The following is a 23,606-nucleotide window of genomic DNA, read 5'->3' on the forward strand; positions in this document are numbered from 1 at the left end:
TTTGAAATTCTACTTGTCACCATCCAGATCAGCACTGTCAAACAGAAATATAATGGGAGCCACATTTGTAATTTTCAGTTTTATAGTTTCTACATTAATAAACAAGTGAAATTAATTGTAATCATAGGTTATTTAATCCAGTATATCTAAGATAGTATCATTATACCATATAGTAAATGTCAAAAATTCTTTTGCTTTTTTCCACTCCTTTATCTTCAAAATCTGGTGTGTATTTTACACTAAAAGCACGTTTCAATTCAGATGCACTGCATTTCAAATGGTTGATAATCAATAGAACTAGATACTAGAATACTGGATGGCTGCTGATCTAGAGTTTTGTGTACATTTTTAAATTTGATCTTCTTACTTCTACCCATGCTTCAGTCAGTTCTCAACATTGTAGTCAGAGAGATTTTTAAAAGATATAAATCAGATCATTTGGTCCTGTGTCTTATTAAAGTCCTCCAATGTCTTCTATTTTAAGCAGAAAAATAATGAAGACTATAAGACTATATGATCTAGCTCTTGCCTTTCTCTAACTTCATATCCTACTAATCTCTACCTTGCTCATTTTATCCTCAATGGCCTTTTTATTCATCCTTGAATAAACAAAATTCTGCCCAAGATTTTTTTATTTTTTTCTTCTCTTTGCCTGTTGTGTTTTTCTCCAGATCGTCACATGACTTGATTCCTTATTCAGTCATATATCTGTCTACTTAAAGGTCATTCTCATCACCCTACCTAAAAGATCCATTGCTTCTCTCCTCCAGCTTTTACCCTTCCTTATCTTTATCATTATCTGGCATTACAATATGTATTGAGTTGTTATATGAATGTAATTACTGTAAAGGGCAAGGGTTTGTCTATTTTGTTTACCACTTTATCTCCAGCATATAGAATAGTGTGCTAGCACGTGGAGAGTACACAGTAATACTTATTAAATGTGTTAAGAAACATGACACTATATAGTGTTATGAATGGGATTTAGAGTCGCACAGGTATGGGTACGATATCTGACTCCACTGTTTACTGTTTAGTAGCTTAGAACAAATGACTTAGTTTATTGGCACTCAGTTTTATTATCAAATGTGGGGATGATAATACCTGTCTTCTTTTGTGAGGGTATAGAGCACAAACTATTGCATGTGATTGGCATTTAATGCGAGTAGAACTCCTGGAATATAAGATAAATGAAATATATACTGCTTTTAAAAGAAACATGTGTAAAAGAAAAAAAAAAAAACACGTTAAAAAAAAAAAAAAGAAACAGGTGATACAAATATTCTCCTGTAAGTTTTCAGTTCAGTTCAGTTCAGTTGCTCAGTCGTGTCTGACTCTTTGTGACCCCATGGACTGCAGCACACCAGGTCTCCCTGTCCATTGCCAAATCCTGGAGTTTACTCAAACTCATGTCCGTTGAGTCAGTGATGCCATCCAACCATCTCATCCTCTGTCGTTCCCTTCTCCTCCTGCCTTCAGTCTTTCCCAGCATCAGGGTCTTTTCCAATGAGTCAGTTATTTGCATCAGGTGGCCAAAGTATTGGATTTTCAGCTTCAGCATCAGTCCTTCCAGTGAATATTCAGGACTGATCTTCTTTAGGATGGACTGGTTGGAACTCCTTGCAGTCCAAGGGACTCTCTAGAGCCTTCTCCAACACCGTAGTTCAAAAGTATCAATTCTTTGGCACTTAGCCTTCTTTATAGTCCAACCCTCACATCCATACATGACTACTGGAAAAACCATAGCTTTGACTAAACAGACCTTTGTTGGCAAAGTAATGTCTCTGCTTTTTAATATGCTATCTAGGTTGGTCATAACTTTTCTTCCAAGGAGCAAGCGTCTTTTAATTTCATGGCTGCAGTCACCATCTGCAGTGATTTTGGAGCCCCTAAAAATAAAGTCTGTCACTGTTTCCACTGTTTCTCCATCTATTTGCCATGAAGTGATGGGACCAGATGCCATGATCTTAGATTTCTGAATGTTGAGTTTTAAGTCAACTTTTTCACTCTCCTCTTTCACTTTCATCAAGAGGCTCTTTAATAGTTCTTCACTGTGTGCCATAATGGTGGTATCATCTGCATAGCTGAGGTTATTGATATTTCTCCTGGCAATCGTGATTCCAGCTTGTGCTTCATCCAGCCTATGAATTTTATATATATTTTATTATATATATATAGATATATGTGTATATATATATATGACTACTTAAAAGAACATGGAATAAAGAAGTGAGCCATGGTTGGTATTGAACAACTTAGATGTTATCAACCCTATCTCTTATCTAGTATATGACTCTCATGCAGAACATTCCTAACTTGTGTGTATCTATCTTTCTTCTACTTGGATTATTTCAGAGACAGGGGAAATGAAAATTGGGGACTTTGAAGGATCTTTTCTTTCATTTTTCTATTTATCTTTTAAAATTTATTTACATATCTAGATTTTAAACAAATGATATGAGTGTACTTAGAGTTCACTTTGTGCCATAAGGCTTTAAGTTAAAAACAGAGGTCCTTCATCTTGTTCTAACCATCCTTTCCCTACCTTGATGTCTAATCTTTATTGTCAGTCACTATTGTCAATAGTGACTTTATGGTCTGTCCATTTTTGCTCCTTCTTTTGTTGTTTTACTCTTTGTTTTTAAATAACATGTTCATGCCAGTATTTCTTGATTCTCTTTCAATTTAAAATATCTACTGATTGCTATAGAAGGTGAAGATTTAACTCTGATATCCTCTTCCTTAAAAAAATACATATACTTGCATAAACCTTGAAAAAAAATACTTGTCATCTCTGTAAAGCTTCTTGCAATACAGTAAAACCCATCAGATTATTTCCTCTTTTGTACCTTCCTTAGTCTCTTTGCAACTAAATTATATGTTAGTATGGCAGGGGAAGTTTTCAATGCTCACTTGGCTTACTGTAGAGTTGTTGTCTTGGAGCCTGTTGGCACCATTTTCCTAGAAATTCTGTTTGCATTTGTTTTGCAATGGAGTTCTTATTTCCCATCTATTTTTTGTTCTTGGTTTACTCATTATACTGAGAGCCTTCAGTATCTCCCTGGATTAAGGTGTTGGAAAGTACCTGGCACATATTAAATGACCGATAAAAGTTAGTCATTAGTGTTAGGCTTAGTTGCTTATTTAAAGATAAACAGAGCCTTAAATCTTTTAGGTTGTAGGTTATTGCTTTGTCAAATAAACATAATCATGTTGTTAGACATATGATTGTCCTTGGGATTACACATATGAGTTTAGAAAAATAGTTTTTATGTTTGAGATGGAATCCTTGATTTTATATTTTCTAAAATGTCATTGAAACCTCATTTTGTAAAGGCTTACTGCTGCTGCTAAGTCACTTCAGTCGTGTCCGACTCTGTGCGACCCCATAGACGGCAGCCACCAGGCTCCCCCATCCCTGGGATTCTCCAGGCAAGAACACTGGAGTGGGTTGCCATTTCCTTCTCCAATGCATGAAAGTGAAAAGTGAAAGGGAAGTCGCTCAGTCGTGTCCGACTCTTAGTGACCCCATGGACTGCAGCCTTCCAGGCTCCTCCGCCCATGGGATTTTCCAGGCTTACTAGGGAGATTATTAATCTTATTTTCATGACCTTGAACTGCACATTTCACACCAGTTGAGTAATTTTGCCCTGTTTGATTTGCCATGAAAACACTTTGGACTTTGATAAAAGGCCAGCATTTGGTTACTTTCTTTTCCATTTTCAGAACTATGTTGGATGATCACTTAGTAGTAAATGCATAAGTACAGTGCTTGTGGTTCTTATGGGAAAAAAAAGACATTTGATTATTCTAACAGAATGTGGAATATGTAACAATATATTTGGAACAGGCTTTATAAGGAAGTAATTAGATACACAATAAATACTGATTCATGAATGCATTTTTGATTAATGAATAAGTTAATCGATTACTGTGAGTTATGCTATTAGGAAGAAAAAGTACAAGCATGAAAACATGCTGATACTACATTGAGAGTGTGTAAATTATACTACAGTAAGTAACCCTGATGCAAGAAATGTATATACTTGCTCTCAGTAAAATTTATACTAGTTCAGTGTAATCTCTTGGTATAGACATTTTGTAGTAATTCACTAAAAGCAAGTAAATAAGCTATCTTTGGTGCTCTTGGGATTTTTGCTGCTGTTTTTCACTATTTTAGTTTTATAATTTGCCAGATTTAATTTTCTGTCTTTAATTGCTAAGTGCCAGTTGAAGGGGTCCAGATAGTGATGCTGCAAGGTTTCAGAGAAAAGCCTCCATTTACTAGGATATTTGTGAAAGAAGTGAGATTATTTTTGCTTTGTTGTGGTTCAGTTGCTTAGTCATTCTGATTCTTTGTGACTCCATGGTCTGCAGCACTCCAGGCTTCCCTGTCCTTCAGTATCTCCTACAGTTTGCTCAAATTCATGTCTGTTGAGTTGGTGATGCTGTCTAACCACCTCATTCTCTGCTGTCCTCTTCTCCTTTTGCCTTCAATCTTTCCCAGCAGCAGGGTCTTTTCCAAATGAGTTATCTCCTTGCATTAGGTGGCCAAAGTATTGGAGCTTCATCTTCAGCATCAGTCCTTCCAATGAAGTGTTGATTTCCTTTAGGATTGACTGGTTTGATCTCCTTGCAGTCTCCAGCACTGAATTCAGAAGCGTCACAGGAGGCAGTGACCAAAACCATCCTGAAGAAAAAGAAATGCAAGAATGCAAAGACAACAAAAAAAGGTTGTCTGAGGAGGCTTTACAAATAGCTGAGGAATGAAGAGAAGTGAAAGGCCAGGGAGAAAGAGAGAGATATTAGAATCTTATTAGGATTTTATCTTAAATCTAAGAATTTACCTTAAAATTGCACATGAATTATGTTTTCTACTTCATAAATCCACTTCATATAAAAATAGTTATTTCCTCCCTAAAACAAAAAAGTGGTATTCCTGGGAGATGTGTCATGTTAATCCCATGGGCTTGCATTTGTCATTTAGCTGTGCCCTCATAAGAATGTGTATCCCAATTAGAGGCGCATAAGCCTACAAAGCAAGATCCAGATCTCTTCCAGGTGTTCAGGGTTTCTAAAACCTGACCCCAAAATACTTGTTTAACCATTTACTGCCCAACACAAACCCTCGGCTCTAATCAAAATTATTTATTTCAAAACCCCACTGTATACTTTCCTAATACCATTTCATTTTTCTAGAATGCCTCCCTAAACCTTTCTGCTTGGTAAGGTCCTATATATACTTTAAGTAGCATGGGAAGACTGTACCACTTATATTATGACCTGAGAGCCATGTAATTAATTTTTCTTAAACTAGGTTATCATATGATGATAGATCTTCCTTTAGAACTGGGGTTCTTGGTACCCTTTGGGAGTCTTGTGAATCCTCTGGAAGTATGGTAGTGCCATTTAAGGTATATAAAGAAATGAGGAGAATGTGAAAAAATAAAAGGGAAGACCAGCAGAGGTAGTAAGGTTTTGATGGATTTGTTATTTGTAAGTTGAGTTTGAAGAGGCTATAGGATATCAAAAGGAGAAATGGCAGGTGGCAGTGGAAGAAGGGGAAGAAGGGGAACTGGAGAGAGAGAGATACGTAGATTTGGGAAGTTTATTCATGGAAAATAAATGAATCCATGAGAGTAGATAGAATTTCTGAGGTCCAAATAGATGTTTGAATATTTTACATGGGTTCACAGTGCTAAATACTAGGAAGAAATAGGGCATTAAAGATGGACTCAGGGACTTGCCTGTCAGTCCAGTGGTTAAGACTGCATTTCTACTGCAGAGGAAGTGCAGAATCTGCATGCTGCGCTGGCTCAGCCAGAAACAAAAGCAAACATGGAGAGTAGTAGTACTGTGGAAGCAAACTAGCTGAAGGTCAAGTTTGAGAAGAGAATATTGTTATTAGTAAATAGTAAAGAAATCAAAGGGAATGTGGACTCAGAGGTCACTGGATTCGACAGTTGTGTTAGTGGTGCAATTAGAACCCTTTCGGCAAATTAGTGAGGATCGAGGACATAATTTTGTGAAGCATAAAGAAAAAAATCCTTTCTCTAACAGAATTCTCTCTCAATTGGAGCTTTATATGCAGGAAAAAACTCAGTATGCCTGAAAGAAACAAAATGCAGCACATTATGTGAGAATTTTTAAAAATTGGAAAACTGAGAAAAAATTGTTATATTAAATAACATTATTTTACATTTGAAAGCTTCCTACTTTTGGGGGGGAAAAAAGGCCATTTTGGCACTCTTGCTTTCAAAGGTCAATTTTGACAGCTTGAATGTGGTTCTGAAAATGAAAACTATTTCCTGCCTTTATTCCTTTGTATGTTTTGGAACAAAATATTTGTGTAGGATCCACATAAATCATAAATATTTGAATGTGTCATGTACTAAAAATATATATTGAACAATTTAAAATACCTAATGGTGAATACTTATTGAGTAATGTGAGTCACTACATAACTTGGACACAACAACTCTGGAAAATTTTTAAAGAGATGGGAATATCAGATCACCTTACCTGCTTCTGAGAAACCTGTATGTAAGTCAAGAAGCAACAGTTAGAACCGGACATGGAACAGTAGACTTGTTCAGAATGGGAAAGGAGTACGTCAAGGCTGTATATTGTCACCCTGCTTATTTAACTTATATGCAGAGTACATCATGCAAAATGCCAGCCTGGATGAAGCACAAGCTGGACTCAAGATTGCTGGGAGAAAATATCAATAGCGTCAGATATGCAGATGATACCACCCTTATGGCAGAAAGTGAAGAGGAACTGAAGAGCCTCTTGATGAAGGTGAAAGAGGAGAGTGAAAAAGCTGGATTAAAACTCAACATTCAAAAAATGAAGATCATGGCAGCCAGTCTCATCACTTTATAGCAAACAGATGGGGAAACAATGGAAACAGTGAAAGACTATTTTCTTGGGCTCCAAAATCACAGCAGATGGTGATTGCAGCCATGAAATCGAAAGACCCTTGCTCCTTTGAAGAAAAGCTATGACCGACCTAGATGGCATATTAAAAGCAGGGACATTACTTTGTCAACAAAGGTCTGTCCTGTCAAAGTTATGGTTTTTCCAGTAGTTATGTATGCATGTGAGAGTTGGACCATAAAGAAGACTGAATGCCGAAGAATTGATGATTTTGAACTGTGGTGTTGGTGAAGACTCTCTTTTAAGAGTCCCTTGGACAGCAAGGAGATCAAACCAGTCCATCCTATAGGAAATCTGAATATTCATTGGAAGGACTAATGCTGATGCTGAAGCTTCAATCCTTATGCCACCTAATGGGAAGAGCCCACTCATTAGAAAAGACCCCGATGATGGGAAAGATTGAAGGCAGGAGGAAAAGGGGACGACAGAGGATGAGATAGTTGGATGGTATCGCTGACTCAATGGACATGACATTGAGCAAGCTCTGGGCGATGGTGAAGGCCAGGAAACCCTAGCATGCTGCAGTCGATGGGGTTGCAAAGAGCTGGACATGACTGGGTGACTGAGCGACAATGATGACAGAACTTCGGCACTATCCTTTTTTTCTTTTTTTAAAAAAATTAGTCTTTAAAAATTGAATTTAATTCAGGATTTTATTTCTCTTTGATGGTTTCTTTAGAAACTTAAAATAAATACTGACAAAAGATATTACGGTCAGAATATCCTCTAATTATCCTTAAGTATTTAGAATTTAAATTATTTAAATTAGAAACAGCACAATCATACTCCTATTAGATGTCAATAAAAAACTACAAGAATGTAAATGTCTGTAATTTAGAGGACTGAGTCTTTAATTAATTTGGAAATGTTAACATTCCTCAGACTGTTTGTTTAATCATTCAGTAACTTTTTATGATTCTTAATTCTCTTTGAAAACCTCCAAATTAGTATTAGACTTACACTGTGTCCAAGGGAAATAAATTATTAAACTTTAATTTGATGTCACAAACACATTCTTCCTTACTGTATTTTGACAAGATCACCTTAAAATTATTTGTTTTTCACAACATTAGGAGTTATAATATGTATAGAGTCCAGACAATATGCAATGCGGGAGACCCTGGTTCGATTTCTGAGTTGGGAAGATCTGCTGGAGAAGGGATACCCACTCCAATATTCTTGGGCTTCCCTGGTGGCTCAGCTGGTAAAGAACCCACCTGCAGTGAGGGAGGCCTGGGTTCCATCCCTGGGTTGGGAAGATCCCTTGGAGAAGGGAACAGCTACCCTCTGTAGAATTCTGGCCTGGAGAATTCCATGGACTGTGTAGTCCATGGGGTCGCAAAGAGTGGGACATGACTGAGCGACTTTCACTTTCAGGAGTTAAAATATGTATAGAGTCCAGACAAGTTAACAAATAAGGTACAATGATACTTGATATTTAAAGTCAGTATGACTTAGCAGTTATGATCTACTATATTTAACAGTGTGAGCCTATTTCAATACAGTATTTCATCCTGCTTCATTTGGCCTCATAAATAAAACATACCAAACATTTACTCCAAATTATTTTGTTGCAAAATTAGTATCAATTTTAAAATCCATGTTACTGATTTTCACATGTAAAATCAACTTATTTAATTTTAGTTTTGAAATTAATATTACATCATTTAAGAATTGTACAATTATTAATTGTTTATATTTATTCAAGTGTAGAATTTTAGCAAGAAAAGTATTTTTTTAACTGAAGAAGTTGTGCAGTTAGCTAACAAGATGACTTTAAACATAAAAATTTTTTTTATTTTATTTAGGGCGGTGTTTTGAAATTTCATCCAGTGGTTAAACTTTAGAATCAAATTCTAAAATTTGATTCACACATCACAAAATATATGACTAAATGATTGTCATAAAATTTTGATTGAGAACGGTAAATGGTGTTCTTTGAAGTGATGTGATGATATGTTTAATATTAAGTTGGTAGTGGCTTTAATATAAAGAATTTGTTTCTAAGCCTTCTATTAGGGGTTCAATACTGGATTTCTAAGCCACTATAATATGGGATGAGTTTAACGTTTAATTTATTGGTTTTTACATTTGCCTCAGTTCATTCAGAATTTTCTGAATCTGATGGATGTATCAGCATTTTGGTTGCTTTGATGGAGTACAGCCTTCCATCTTGAGACTTCCAGCATATTCCTCCTTTCCTCTCTGGCTTAGCTTTTGCTTTTGGCTTGTTGTATTTACCATTTAGGTTGTTTTCCCCACATACATCATGGCACCACCAGCCTCCTAAAAAGGATAGATACACAGTTTAATAGATACAGACTCATATATAGTTGCTATTATATTTACCTGGTGAGTGCATCTTCAGTTATATGCATAGTTTCCAATTTTAAATGATTTATATGTCTCATACATCTGATCAAAAATAAAATATCTGAGAAAGGTTAGAGGTAAAATGCATAATCGAACTAGAATCAAATTACCACATATGTTAGAAGACATTTACGTACAGAGAAAATGTTTATTTTGGATTCGTATTTTAAAGAGTTGACATTGAAAGATATTAGCTATTACTCTGGAAAGGTATTTTGAAGATATGAAAATAAACTTTTGATATTAGGAAGAGGATACCTGAATTACTTTCTGGACAGTTGAAATGTCCTTTTGCTTTGTGATCCCAAGTAGAAAACATCAAGTCTTTGTGTTCCGGAAATGCCTTGGGGCCATTGCCAGAAATCTCAGCTAGATGTAGTGTATAGTTGGTTTCGTGATCTCCCAAGTGAAAAGAGTATTCAGTATAATACTTGTCTTTCCAGTCTTCTAGCTCGATTCGTAAGATATAGTTAGATTGCTTTACTATGGAGTATATCTTTTCTAAACCCAACCAAAATTCTCCTGAAAAAAAAAAGTTGTAGAAATCTGTGGATTGTTAACTGTAGATGAGGCAGTGACCATTTATTTTGAGAGTTTTTATTTTTATTTTTTTGCTGTAAGTAGCTTAATTGTTTTCATCTTGAATCCTTTGATTATTTTAGAGTTTCTTAAAATATTTGTTTTAAAAACAGTTTTATTGAAGATAGTTATATTACAACAACTGTGAAAATATGAATGGGCTGCCTATAGTCTGATTATCCATTCTAAACTGGATATTATCAGGCATATTTCACAGGTGAAACCTATTAGACTATTACAAGTATTTATAGGGCTGGTCATTGGTAAAATGTTATCTAACTTTTGGGTCCTTATGTATACTGGCTTTATAATCAGCTGGGTTTTTTTTAATACCCATATACTATGAAGAGATTTGTTAAGTATTTCTAGAGACTTGGATAATAATGTTATTTTCCTCTCATATAGTCTTGGCCTTTGTTATTTTCTTGGTATATATGTTTTCCTTGTAGAAAATGAAGGAAATAAATTTTTAAAATAAAAAACATTATTCTTAATAACTTTTTGCTGTAGTTTAAAACATTTTATTTGGAATGAAAAACATAACATAAATACAAACAGTTCTCTTTAATCACCACAATTAATCTCTCTTTAATTATCCCTTTTATTAAAGCATTTAAGGGAAAAAAGTCAGAATTTCTTTACTGCTATTGAATCAGTATATTTCATTTTAAGAATTGCAAACTACAAATGGCTTACGTCCTTGAAGAAATAAATGAATATTCTGGACTGTCACTCTTAGGAGAAGACTTGATCCTACAAAGCATATCACTGATTGTACCTTTTAGTTTGGGATTTAATTGGTAGTTTGAATCTAAAACTGTTTAAGTAGTCAAATAGTCCTGAATATTTAAAAACTTGCCATAATAATGGATGTTACCCATTTTATGAATGAGTACATGGCATAACTCATGGATTTTTATAATGTGCTTTTTGGATTTTAAACCTCTATCTTATTTTTATTTAGTTTATTTTATTTTTTACCTTATTTATTTTGTGATCAAAATATAATAATTTGCATTGAATTACCTAAATTTATTTTAAAATTTATTTAAAATTTATTTTAAAATTTAAAATTTATTTTAAAATATTTAAATTTATTTATTTAAAAATTAATTTTAAATTAATTTAAATAAATTACCTAAATTTATTTAAACACATTGTATAATATACATTTATAATATTTAAGTAATTGAAATCTAAACATTTTGTTTAGATCTGACAGTTGACAGCTTCTTTGTACCTTCCAACTTCCAAATAGTTGATATCTAAAATGTTAATAAGAAAGCAGAGTGACCACTGATAGGATGGTTTTCTTTGTAGCTCCTTCATAGCATTTACTACTTATTTGAAACATATAGTACTTTTAAATCAAAATTATCTTTTAAAATCATAATGATGATAATCAGAAGCCATCCAGTTAAATTGTGCTAAGTATATACATAGAACAGACATGTAATTATGGAAAGTATAATTCAAAAAAAGACAATGGTAATAAGTTCAGTACTTACAAATGTGTAACTGTTTGCTAATAATTTCTAAGAAGGCTGGGACTGTACCTCCTTCATTGTATTTCTAATGCCAAATCCACAGTGGGCTTTATTAATATATTTTTAATAAATATGTTTTAGTTAACAAGTGAATTAATGTATGAAGTCATCTTACCATCAAGTCTCCCAAAACCATACTTGTAGTTTTCCCAGGTTTCATTGAAGTTTTGTGATCCATCTATTCGATGTTGAATTAATGTCCATGAACTACCTGAATATAATGAACAAATTGTATTTTCAGTAGACTGATGCTGATAGTTGTAACAAAATACTGTTTTTTTGTTTGGTTTTTATTGGTGGATGTATAAGGTAGTTATTAACATTGTTGTGGTAGTATTTTATTATTTATTGTGGGCCCAAGAAGTTAAATGAAGGGCAACCAATTAATTTGTCTTAATAAACTTATTGACAGCAGTCATTTTAGATTGTTTTTTAGAAAAAAAGATGGAGAACATTGAATGAATGCATAAGTAAATATATAAATAAGACAAATGTATGTACTAGATCTAGTACAAATATATGTGCTAGATACAGATATACAGATATATATCTAGATCTAGATATATATAACTACTTGTGTTATATATATTTTATTTTATGTGTATTCAGGACAAAAATAAGAGAATTAGCCTGGTAGGCTGCAGTCCATGGGGTCGCTAAGAGTCAGACACGACTGAGAGACTTCACTTTCACTTTTCACTTTCATGCATTGGAGAAGGAAATGGCAACCCACTCCAGTATTCTTGCCTGGAGAATCCCAGGGACAGAGGAGCCTAGTGGGCTGCCGTCTATGGGGTCGCACAGATTTGGATACCACTGAAGCGACTTAGCAGCAGCAGCAGTCTTACTAATAGGTAGTGAGTAACCTTAGCTTACTTACTATTGTCTATTTCTCTTAGGCTGGTTTTACCTGATTTAACATCACAGTAGACATTAAAAACTTGAGAGTTGTTAGGTCTAATGGAGTAGATGCCACTTGTATGTTTGCCTTGGTTATAAATGATGGTACAATCAGCAGGAATGTCTAGAATCAACAAAATGTTATTACATAAGATACATTAGTAAAGAATGATATCTTTAGAGCTTAAGATTTTAGTTGAAATACTATGGAATTGTGACTGTCGTCTTTAGCCTTTTTTAGTAATGAGTTATTGAAAAACTATTTTATGCTAAAACATTTTTATTAGATGGCATGTTATATGAAGAATATCAAATAGTTATTACCAAACTGGTTTTTTTTTTTTTTTTGAGAAAGCGACAAAATGAGAATTTTAAGTGTCCTTTCCCCTAGACCTAGGAAAAACAAATAAAATTCCACATATGAGATATTAGTATAGTGCTTGGTGCGTACTAGGTTGTCAACAGATTAATGTGGAAAGAGTGAACATATATAGAAGAAACTAACAAAGACCTTTTTTTCCCCTCTATTAATTACATTAAAAATAAATGTGTTTTGAAAATATATCATTTTTTTGTTGAAGCTTGGTTGAGAATGGAGACTTTGTCTCCCCATCTTTTTGCTTTTTGTATGGAAAGTAGAAATCTTGAAGAGAATGCCATAATCTTTCCATGCATATTCAACAATTGTTAACATTTTACCTTATTGCTTTATAAACAAATATGTACAAATATGAATTTTATTGTGCTATTTGAAAGTCACTTGCAAACATCACGACCCTTAATCCCTTAGATACTTTTGCATGCATCTCTTAAATGCTCTTAAACATGAGATTATTCTCTTACATAACTGTAATACCATTTTCCATCTAAGAAAAGTAATGATTATTACCTAATAGCAAGCCTATATTCATATTTCTCTGATTGTCTTAAGAATGTTTTATTGGGTTTAAAAAAATCACTGAGATCCAGTTTAGGTTGACACATATTTGTTGAATGTATCTCTTTACTCTCTTTTAGTCTAGAACAGGCTCTGAGAATAGGGATTTTTGATGGAAATGTCAAAGATAGAAGAAAAATTTGATAATAATAGCTTCAAGACGGAAATGCAGCAAATTATCTTACCGTCATGTTCTACATTTTTTGTTTCGTTCGAGTGAAAAGAGGGAGTAGTTCTTGGTGCTCTTGGTTTAGAAGAAAGAGAATTTTCTGTGGATTCTTTAATACTAGTTCTTCTTAACTGATAAAAGAATACAAATCTACTTTAAAAAATTTGAATATTTAATTAGGGGAAATCTGAGTTCATAATATATTATTGTTTTCAATGATAAGAGGGATAAATAATGCTATACATATTATACTGACTTCCTGTTCTCAAAATATTTGATTAGGCACATTATTTAATGAGTTCAAAAAATAAAGATACCAAGGCAAAAAAACAGAAATTGATCAAAAAACAGCAAGACCAAAGGCAGAGACTTTGCTTAAAGTATTTTAATATGTTCTATTTATTTATATGAATGTAATATATATTCTGTTCTGTGACAGATTTCAAATTTCATAATTCTCAGTTGTAGGTCTTAAGATATAATAATAGTAATTTGAACAATGTTGCTTTCTTGATAGTTTTTTGACGTGTAAATGTATTTGTAGAGGTAGCAGATTGGCAGGTTTATTTGTTTGCTTTTCATATATTTAATATTTCATTGTCTGTTTTGCTGGGTTTGCAATTTATTGACTGATAGTTTGTGTTATTGATGACTTGAAAAAAGCAGAGTATATAATATCTTGTGTTAATAGTGTTAGTTTTTTTGATATCAGCATAAATGGCATTTCTTAGGATACAATTCACAAGGCTCTCTTGTAAAGTTCACTTATTGTATGTTTGTCTTTTCTACTAAGTGACTGTGGTCTTAGAGTAACTTAACTTTAGAGTTTGGTTTGTAAATTTAAATTTGAGTAAGTTGTGTCAGATGATCTAAGGCTTCTCCTGACTTAGAAATTTATTGTTTTAAATTCTTCATACATTTTATTACTAGACAAGATGTATACCATTTTATAATAGTGACATTTTACTTTTGTAAGTAGGTTCATTTGCTCATAGTAAAATATGTAGGAAAAAAGAGAAAAATAACATACAGTAAGACAGAAATTATGGGAATTAAAACTAGTTGGAAAAAACCCCTTTTTGGACAATTAGCAAAAATAGCCTACTCAAATAATGATTGATAAATTAGCAAAAGTAAGTTACTAAAATTATGAGTCGTAAAATTACTAAAACATAATGTTTGTTTAGTGGAAATTATAATATTTGTTTTATAGTCCTTGGCATCTATTTTTTTAACCAGTTTCTTCAAGTCTGTATTATTTTTGAAATTCCTGAATGGCTGTTTAATAGTATTAATACTAATTAATATTTTTGAACTATGGTAGTGTATATTGGAATGCTTAGATTTTGGCATGGCTTTATTCCAAACAGGTATCTCCCTTCCTCACCTAGCCAGTTATTTATATTGTAGATTAAATTATACTGTTGGGTATTAAACTTTATTTATTAGGCATGTAGCTTCTAATAATTATAATAATATTAATCACAGCAAGTTTTTATTGACTTGTTTGTACTAAATGTGACATTACCTTTATTAACTCAGCATGTATTTATCAAGTGTTTACTATGTATCAGTGTTCCATATTTTGGGGTCTACAGCAATTTAAAAAAATGAGAAACTTCTGTATATGTGGATCTTACATTCTAGTACAGGGACAGACAGAATAAATAACCAAATATATATATATATATATATATATTATATTAAATAAAGGTAAGTGTTAAGAGAAAAAAGAGAGTGAAAGAGGTAGCAAGTTTCAAGCATGGGTGTAGGGGATTGAAATGTCTGATTAAATTATCTGGAAGAGATTCTTTGAGAATTTTGTATTTGAGAAAGACCTAAAGGGAATAAGAGTGGGCCATGCCAATACCAAGATGAAGAGCATTCCAGACAGAGAGCAGCATAGGCAAAGGTCTGAGATAACAACTTGTTTGATGTGTTTGAGAAGCAGTAAAAAGGCTAGTATGACTGTAGTAGAGGAAATGGAGTCAGTGAGATGATTAAGAATCATCCCAGTCTTTTTGGGCCACTGTGAGTGAGATGTGAAGCCATTGTGGGGTTTCAAAGAGAGACATAGTGTAATTTAAATTTTAAATGAATCTCTTTGGCTGCTATATTGAGGATGTACTTTGCATGAATTCTTTCTTTTTTCTCACAGCCATCCTATAAGACAGGTTCTCTTATTGTCTACCTAGAGTACGTGAGGAAACAGAGAGAGGGGTTAAATAATTTATTCAAGGTCACACAAAAGTTTTAGAACCAGGATTCAAACCCAGGTAGTTTACTAGCTTCAGAGCCTGCAAACTTAACAGTCATGCTGATGTGATCGTTTTATTCATTATCCAGCTATAATTATTGTAAATAATTTTAGGGTCCGTATTTTCATAAACCTTATTTTTATGTAAAAGATTGGACATACTATTAAGATATTGACTTACCTGATTTTCTATTTCTTTTATTTGACTTTGCTGTTGGTTTAATTGTCTGTATTGTTCTTCCACAATCTGAAGAAGGTCTTTAATGCTATTATCTTGCTGTTCTACCAAAGTCTGGATATAGATTGTAGGTTGGTTAGAGATTTCTTTCTTTCCTGTTAAACTAGACTTTTTAATTTCCTATAGGACTGTCACAGTCTAATTTTTTAAACTAACAGTATATTAGAAAAATGAATACCAGCAAACCTTTTCCCCTTGCATGCTTCTTTCACATAGTACATACTTCTGTTTTTGTTTTTTATTTAAACTGTACCATCTCTAAAATCTGATTTCCTGAACTTTAAACTACTTCAATTACATGGGGAAAAAAAATCCCCCAGCATTTTAGTGTTTTCTATTTACTGTATTACTTTTATACATTTTAAAGATAAAATAGTTACACAAGTTATATTCCTTTAGCTTTTTACTCGCCTTCAGTAATTCACAATATTGTAATAGTTTAGTCTTATAAATTTCATTGCTTAACTGACTTGTAATCTTCATCTGAAATGCAAAGTTCAGTTATTTTCATAAATAATGTTAGGGAAACAAAAACCAGCTTGAAATTATAATAGGAAAATTTATTTCCTGGAGGCTTTTTTTTTTTTAATGAGAAAAATATAGTGTTTGAGCAGTTCAACTAAGTATTTCAAGTAGCATGTCTTAAAATATTTTTTTGAAAAGATCCACATTGAAAGCTTAATCATGCTCTTTAGTTTCTACTTACTTTAAGTGAAGTTACTTCCAGGTGTTCCTGAATTTGAGGTTGATTTTTAATTAAATCGGTTAATTGGTCCTCCAGGTATCTCACTTTCTGTTGCAGTAGAATTTTCTCTTCAAGGAGACTTTCAAGTTTTGAGTCGAGTTCAAGTGACATGTTCTTTACTTCTTCGTTTTTGACTTGCAGTTTGGATGTCGCTCTTCTAAGTTCCTTTTCTTCTTCTTTGATTTCATTGGTTTGCAGTGATAAGTCATAAAAGGACTGATCAAATATGTTGAGTTTTTGAAATATGTCATTAATTTGGCCCTTAGTCTTATGAACAAAGTCTTTAAGACCATGTCCTAATTGAAGTAGGCCATTGGCTAAAATTTTTACATCATCTAACATAGCAAATCTTGATTTTGGCTCTGGAGATATAGAGTCAAGTGATGTATAGTCTTGGTCAGTTCTGGAAGAAATAACTAGAGGAGCAATAAAAAGAAAGAGCTTGATAGTGTACATTTTTATCCTAATTATTCACTTTCAAGCGATTTGGAATTTGTTTTTTTCCTGGGAGCATACCAAGACTTCTGAACTCTCTATATAACACTATTTGCCATAGACACAGTAAGGTTGGTGGGTCAATATAGTTAATCATTAAGCTGTGTAAACTTGTATGAATGTAACCTTCCAGACTGAGTTAGATCAATGCTAAATGAAATCAAAGAAATGAGCAACAACCTTAATTGATTATTTAAAATGGTTATTGTATTTAATTTTGCTGTATTGTAAACTGCATTTTTAGTGTTAGATCTACCTATTTTTAAAAGATCATTTTAATTTGTCATGATTTTTAAAGAGATTTACAAGTAAATATCAAACTCTTTTGACAGATAAATTCATCAGTAAAGCTGAGGAAAAATTAATGAATCAAGTATGCATTTCCTAAATTGTATTTTAGTTTTTTTTTTAAACAGTGATGATCCCCAAAAATGTGTTCTCTGAAGCCTTCCTCCACATCTGCAGGCGATGTTAATGCTGTATTCCTATGCTACTCTATATGAGCTAATGTATGATTATTTATTCCTTATTATTTGTCACTATAATTATTTGTTTGTATATTTTTTTGCTTCAGATGGTCTATCTAAACCGTGTTTGTATATAATCACAAAATCCCATATCTTAAAAGGTATTTCATCCTTTTTCTCTGTTATATTCTATGTCTCTGTGTTCTAGCCTCTTTCCCCTGTACCCACTGGAAGACCAGTAGATTATGTGGTTCCAGTGTCAAGAACTATTTGCCCGTTATAAATTTTTCTGTAGTTTGTGAACTTGGGAACAATATTCATGATCTAAATTTAACAGAACCTTTCTTTTGATCATTTAGCATTAAGGGCTTTTGGATAGAATGGTTACAGTAGATGTAGTAACCCATAGTGGTTAAGAGTTTCATTCTGGAGAGAGACTAGCTGAATTGGAATCCTGACTCTGCTGGTCTTTAGTTCTGTGAAATTACTTAGCTTTTCTGTACCCCTTTTTTCTTGTCTATCAATTGAATATAATATCCACTTTATAGAGTTTAAAAATTAATATTTTAAAGCACTTAGAACAATACCTAGTGTTTAGTAAATACAGCATGGTATTCAGATCAGATCAGATCAGTCGCTCAGTTGTGTCCGACTCTTTGTGACCCCATGAATCTCAGCATGCCAGGCCTCCCTGTCCATCACCAACCCCTGAAGTTCACTGAGACTCACGTCTATCGAGTCAGTGATGCCATCCAGCCATCTCATCCTCTGTCGTCCCCTTCTCCTCCTGCCCCCAATCCCTCCCAGCATCAGAGTCTTTTCCAATGAGTCAACTCTTCACATGAGGTGGCCAAAGTACTGGAGTTTCAGCTTTAGCATCATTCCTTCCAAAGAAATCCCAGGGCTGATCTCCTTCAGAATGGACTGGTTGGATCTCCTTGCAGTCCAAGGGACTCTCGAGAGTCTTCTCCAACACCACAGTTGAAAAGCATCAATTCTTCGGCGCTCAGCCTTCTTCACAGCATGGTATTATGTACTAGCTATTGTTTTGTAATTAGAAAGTCAGTGCATTTATGTAGTAGTACAGTAATATTTTATTGATAAATATTATCTAATCTTATGTTAAGATGACATCAGTTGGGAAATTTTTCTAGAATCTGGTTTTTCTTACTTTGGTCTCTTGAACCTTGGTAAGTACAAGGAATTATTTCTTTTGTTTAGCTTGGGTATACTTTTTCTAAATGTCCAATATAGAACAATATAAGTATTTCTGTTTGTAAGAGAAATAAAGAAAGCAAGTAAATAAAAGTATACAAATACTTCCAGTAGTGAAGAAGAAAATCAAAACAGTTTTCCTTTGTCTTCATCTTCATTTTACCTTTACCACTGGTGCATGTTATGAAATTATAGAAGTGTATGTTGAACTAGTGAAAAAATTTGAATTTTCTCCCCCTTTTAAAAGGGATATGTTAGTGTTGTGATCATTGGTCATGAAGAGCGTGTTTCAAAACTTGTCTTAATTGAACTGTCTCCTTTTCTTGCTTGAAACTATTGACCCTGATATTTCATTCACCTTCTAGTTGAGGGGCAATTGAGACGGCCAACTTCTTGTCTCTATTGTACTCTAAGCTGTTTATTGGTAAGATCTGTATCTGTTTTTAATTTATATTCCATAGAGCATGTCAGTAAATTCCTTACATGTTGGAGAAACAATAAATTTTTATTGAATGAATAAGATAATGTTAAGTCTTAACATGGGAGTTTTTCAAACAAAAAATTTGCATGTAATAGATACTCCTTTTTAGTATTGGAGGTTCTTTACAACGAAAAGAATTTGAAAAGTAGTCCCTTCCAGTGCATGAAAGTAACTGGATAATAATACCAAAGAAAGGCTATGTATAGAAATTTCTTTTTCTTTTAGTTAATGTGCTGGAATATTAATACTTTCTGTTGAAGTTGTAGTTGTAACGCTTCACATATAATGTTAAAAGAGATTAGAGGCAGTGGTTGCATATTCTTGGTTTATGATATTGTCTTTGGGTAGAAATATCTGGGTAATTTTTTTCTTATAGTAGTTTGACATGTTATGAAATATAATTAAAATAAATAAATTGTCTAATACAAGCTGTGGAAGAGTGTCAACATGGGAAATGTAATGTGTTTAAACAGAACCCTGACCAGATATAACCAGTAACGTTATAAAAACTTAAAATTTTTATGCTAAAGAAAATAAGAAACTAAGCAAAATTAAGACCCAATTTAAGGATTCCCAGTTTCTACGAACTAATACTCAAAACTTCTTAGCTGCGTGGAATTTTAGGACTTTCAGGACCTTTGTTTAAAAAGTGAAGCAAAGTCTTTTATCCTCTCCCAGGTTGTGCAATCTTATGGAGATTTGGCTTCCAAATAAAACACAAGGCATTTGGGATCTTGTATCCCTGTTAATTTGAATATAGTATGTTCCTACTAATTTCTTCCTTTTTAACTGTGGTCATTTGTTTTTGAATTAATATATTTGGTAGAAAGACTAAAAGTAACTGAGAAAAATATTTATAAATAGAAATATTTATATGAACTAATGAAAAAGTAATATATTAGTTTCCTTTTCTTCTAGAGTAGTACTGGCCAATGGAAGTACAGTGTGAGTTATTTATGTAAAAAACTGAAAAAAGATGAGTGAAATTAATTTTAACATGTTTTATTTATCTGATATATCAAAAATTACCATTTTAATACACCAGTATGAAATTATTAATTAGGTATTTTATATTCTTTTTTCATACTATCTTCCAAATCTAGTCTGTATTTTATACTTTCAGGATATGTCAGTTAAAACAGGTCCACGTAAAGTACTCTGTAGTCTCCAGGCAAGAATATTGGAGTGGGTAGCCATTCCTTTCTCTAGGGGATCTTCCTGATCCCAGAATCAAACCCGGTCTGCTGTAACACAGGCAGAATTCTTTACTATCTGAGTCACCAGAGAAGCCCTGTATTCTCACTAGACTGTATTATTGGACAACAAAGGTCCAGAAGGTGAGTGACCTTCGAAGGAATCATTTTATTTATCTTAGCTTTTTTTCCTATGTTCATTAACTGGCATTAATAAATGTTTAATTTTTATACTGAAAGTACTTAATATGGAAACCCAGATATTTGAAAATCGTTAAAAAATAAAAATCCTCACTCTTCACTATTAACATTTTGGGGTCTATCATACCAGTTCCCTTGGATGACTGGCTAAATGTAATTTTTACTTAACACAAATGAGAGTATGTTATATATAGCTCATGTTTTTTATATATGTACATTGATTTAAGACTTTAACATTTTAAAATTTATTTTCATATGACTGCCTATGTATTTACCATATCCTTTTAAGTGGCTGCCTGGTGTTTTATTATATAGATGCACCTTAATTTAATCATCTCCCTATCAATGATACTTTAAGTTGCTTGTAATTTTTTGATTATAAACAATATGCATAGAAAATATATTTATATTTGTATATAAATATTTTCATATGATAAGTTCATAGATGTTAACTTTCAAAGTAGATTTCTCTTTGCAGATTATCCTAAAAGGATTGTGCCAGTTTACATCCCTACCAAAAAGATTTGAGAGTTTCTTTTTTCTCATTAATTTTTACCAGTATTTTGAATGAGCAAGACAAAAAATATTGATAAACCTGGTAGGCAAATATATCTAGTTGATTTTGCTGTCTCTCTGTCTTACTCTCTTTGTGAATTATCTGGGTATTGTCTCCCTCTCCCCATCAAACTCCCTGTCCCATGTTTGTTTGTCTTTCTGACCAATTTTAGGAATTATTTACATGTGATGGATGTTAACTCTTTGTCATCTATGTAACATCAGTGTTCTTCCAGTTTGTCCTGTCTTCCACTTGTGTTTTTGGTATCCCCTGCTCTGTAGAAGCTTTAAAATTTGTCTTTTATGAATTTTTGTGGCTCACGCTCAGAAATGTCTTCCTTACCTATAAAATAAGATCTCTTTAATGCTTTCCTGTTAGTTTTATTTTTATTATTTAAAACTTGGATTTAATCTAGAATTTATTTTGAGAAAGTGGTGAAATATGAAATCAGCCTTAAAAAAGGCTAATCAGGTATCTCAACAACTCAACACTCTGTATTGATCTACCTTCTCTATGTTAACTTAAAATTCCTCTGAAGGAGTATTACAAATGCAGGGTAAAGACTTACTAGATTTATGTGGAACTTTTTTAGTGGAGTTAGTAGTCAAAAGAACCTGGTCTAAATGCATGTGTTTCACCCTCAGAGGCAAATTGAATTTAAAATTGTATTACTTATATTAGAAATTAAGCATTGCTTAACGTTTAGTTAATTCCCATTTCACTTGAAAATCCAAACTCCAGAAGAGTTAAGTAAATATTTATGTGAGTTCTGTACTATTCATTCATTCAGTCAATGATTTATTCATAGGAGAAACTATCCTAGGCATCAGAAATAGAGCAACTAACTAGATAGATAAGGTCCTTGCACTCATGGAGTTTGGCCTTAAGTAAAGGAGCTATATAAACAAGAAATAATACGTAAACAAGATAAGTTAGGATTATTTTAAGCAGATTATTTGAGTTGTGAGTGGAATAACAAAGTGATGTGATGTTGGAGAGGAAAAGTGAGCCTTTCTAAAACTTAAAAGATGGAAAGGGACTGGTATGTCCACATCCACAAAACTAAAACAGTAGTAATCCAATGCAGAAATTGAGGGGTGGGAGGAAAGTATCATGTGTTTTGCTGTGCTGTGCATTTTGCCTGTCTATCTTAAACTTGCAGTTTTCTCATTGAAATTTGTGGGCAGATTCTTTAGTTTTTAAGTCCCCTTGTGGGCCCCCAAAGACGTTCAGTGTTCGTAACATTTATTGTTCTACATTATAATTATTTGCCTGTTTGACTCTCCCTCCAGACATGAGTTCTATGAAGTCAAGAACTCCCTTATTTTCAGTATCTAGTATACTGAAAATATACTCAGTAAATGTTTGTCACAGTGAGGAATTATAAGCATATTAAAGGCCAGTCTGTTGTCAAGGGCTTTGGATCCTGTTTTCTCCCACCATTTCAGGATTCTTACATTTTTGTTTAGTGTGTGCAAACTCTGTCTCACCTACATTCTTTCCATTAGGATTTAATCACACTTCAACCTTTCCAGTCTTAAAAAGCTTCCCAAATCCCCATGTTTTGTCTCCAAATATCTTTCTCCCTTTCTCAGCTCTACTCTTCAGAATTTTACTGGCTTCATTTTTTTAATGCCTACTACTCTTGAATCTTACTTTTGTCTATTTTCAGCCTAAAATTATCAGTAACTTGTGCTCAGTTGCTCAGCTGTGTTCAGTTCTTTGTGACCTCATGCACTGTAGCCCTCCAGGCTCCTCTGTCCATGGAATTTTCCAGGCAACAGTATTGGGGTGGGTTGCCATTTCCTCCTCCAGGGGATCTCCCCAACCCAGGGATTGAACCCATGTCTCTTGTGTCTGCTGCATTGCAGGTGAATTCTTTACCACTAGCACCATCTGGATTTGATTAATAATTTTTCCTGTAGTGCTAAAAGGGTAAGAACTTTAAGAGCATACCTATGGTGCTTTACACTTCTACCAGTTATTTCAGAAAAAAGGTAAAGAGTTGGTCTATGAAAGCCTTATTTGCAATAGCCAAGATATGAAAGCAACCTAAGTGTCCATCAACAGATGAATGGATAGAGAAGCTGTGGTGTGTTTATGTGATGTTGCTGAATTCAGTTGACATTTTTCATTTCTTTCCTCATGTGGTCCCTGAATAGCAATTGATGCTTAACTCTTTAATTCTACTTGTAATTTCTTCCTTTTATTTCCATGTCACTGTACTCTCAAGGTTTTCCTTCTGCTGCTTTGTAGGTGACTGACCAGTCTTCTTTGTAGGCTCATCCTCTTCTGGATGACCACAAGATCTTGG

The 23,606-nt window shown here is 33.3% G+C and overlaps 2 protein-coding genes across 9 annotated transcripts in view; one reads left to right on the top strand and one right to left on the bottom strand.

Moving 5' to 3' along the window:
• The window catches only part of DOCK7 (dedicator of cytokinesis 7), a 189,207-nt gene that overhangs the window by 62,199 nt on the left and 103,402 nt on the right, over positions 1–23,606 (top strand). The window lies entirely within an intron of this gene.
• Positions 9,041–17,277, bottom strand: ANGPTL3 (angiopoietin like 3). The gene is made up of 7 exons (XM_055585652.1): positions 16,646–17,277; positions 15,883–15,993; positions 13,461–13,575; positions 12,349–12,462; positions 11,554–11,649; positions 9,571–9,834; positions 9,041–9,225 (listed from the first exon to the last, which is right to left on the bottom strand). The coding sequence occupies exons 1-7, from the start codon at positions 17,138–17,140 to the stop codon at positions 9,041–9,043; spliced, it is 1,380 nt and encodes a 459-aa protein (XP_055441627.1). The 5' UTR covers positions 17,141–17,277.

Source organism: Bubalus kerabau, chromosome 6 (genome assembly GCF_029407905.1).
Source record: "Bubalus kerabau isolate K-KA32 ecotype Philippines breed swamp buffalo chromosome 6, PCC_UOA_SB_1v2, whole genome shotgun sequence".
Taxonomy (NCBI): domain Eukaryota; kingdom Metazoa; phylum Chordata; class Mammalia; order Artiodactyla; family Bovidae; genus Bubalus; species Bubalus kerabau.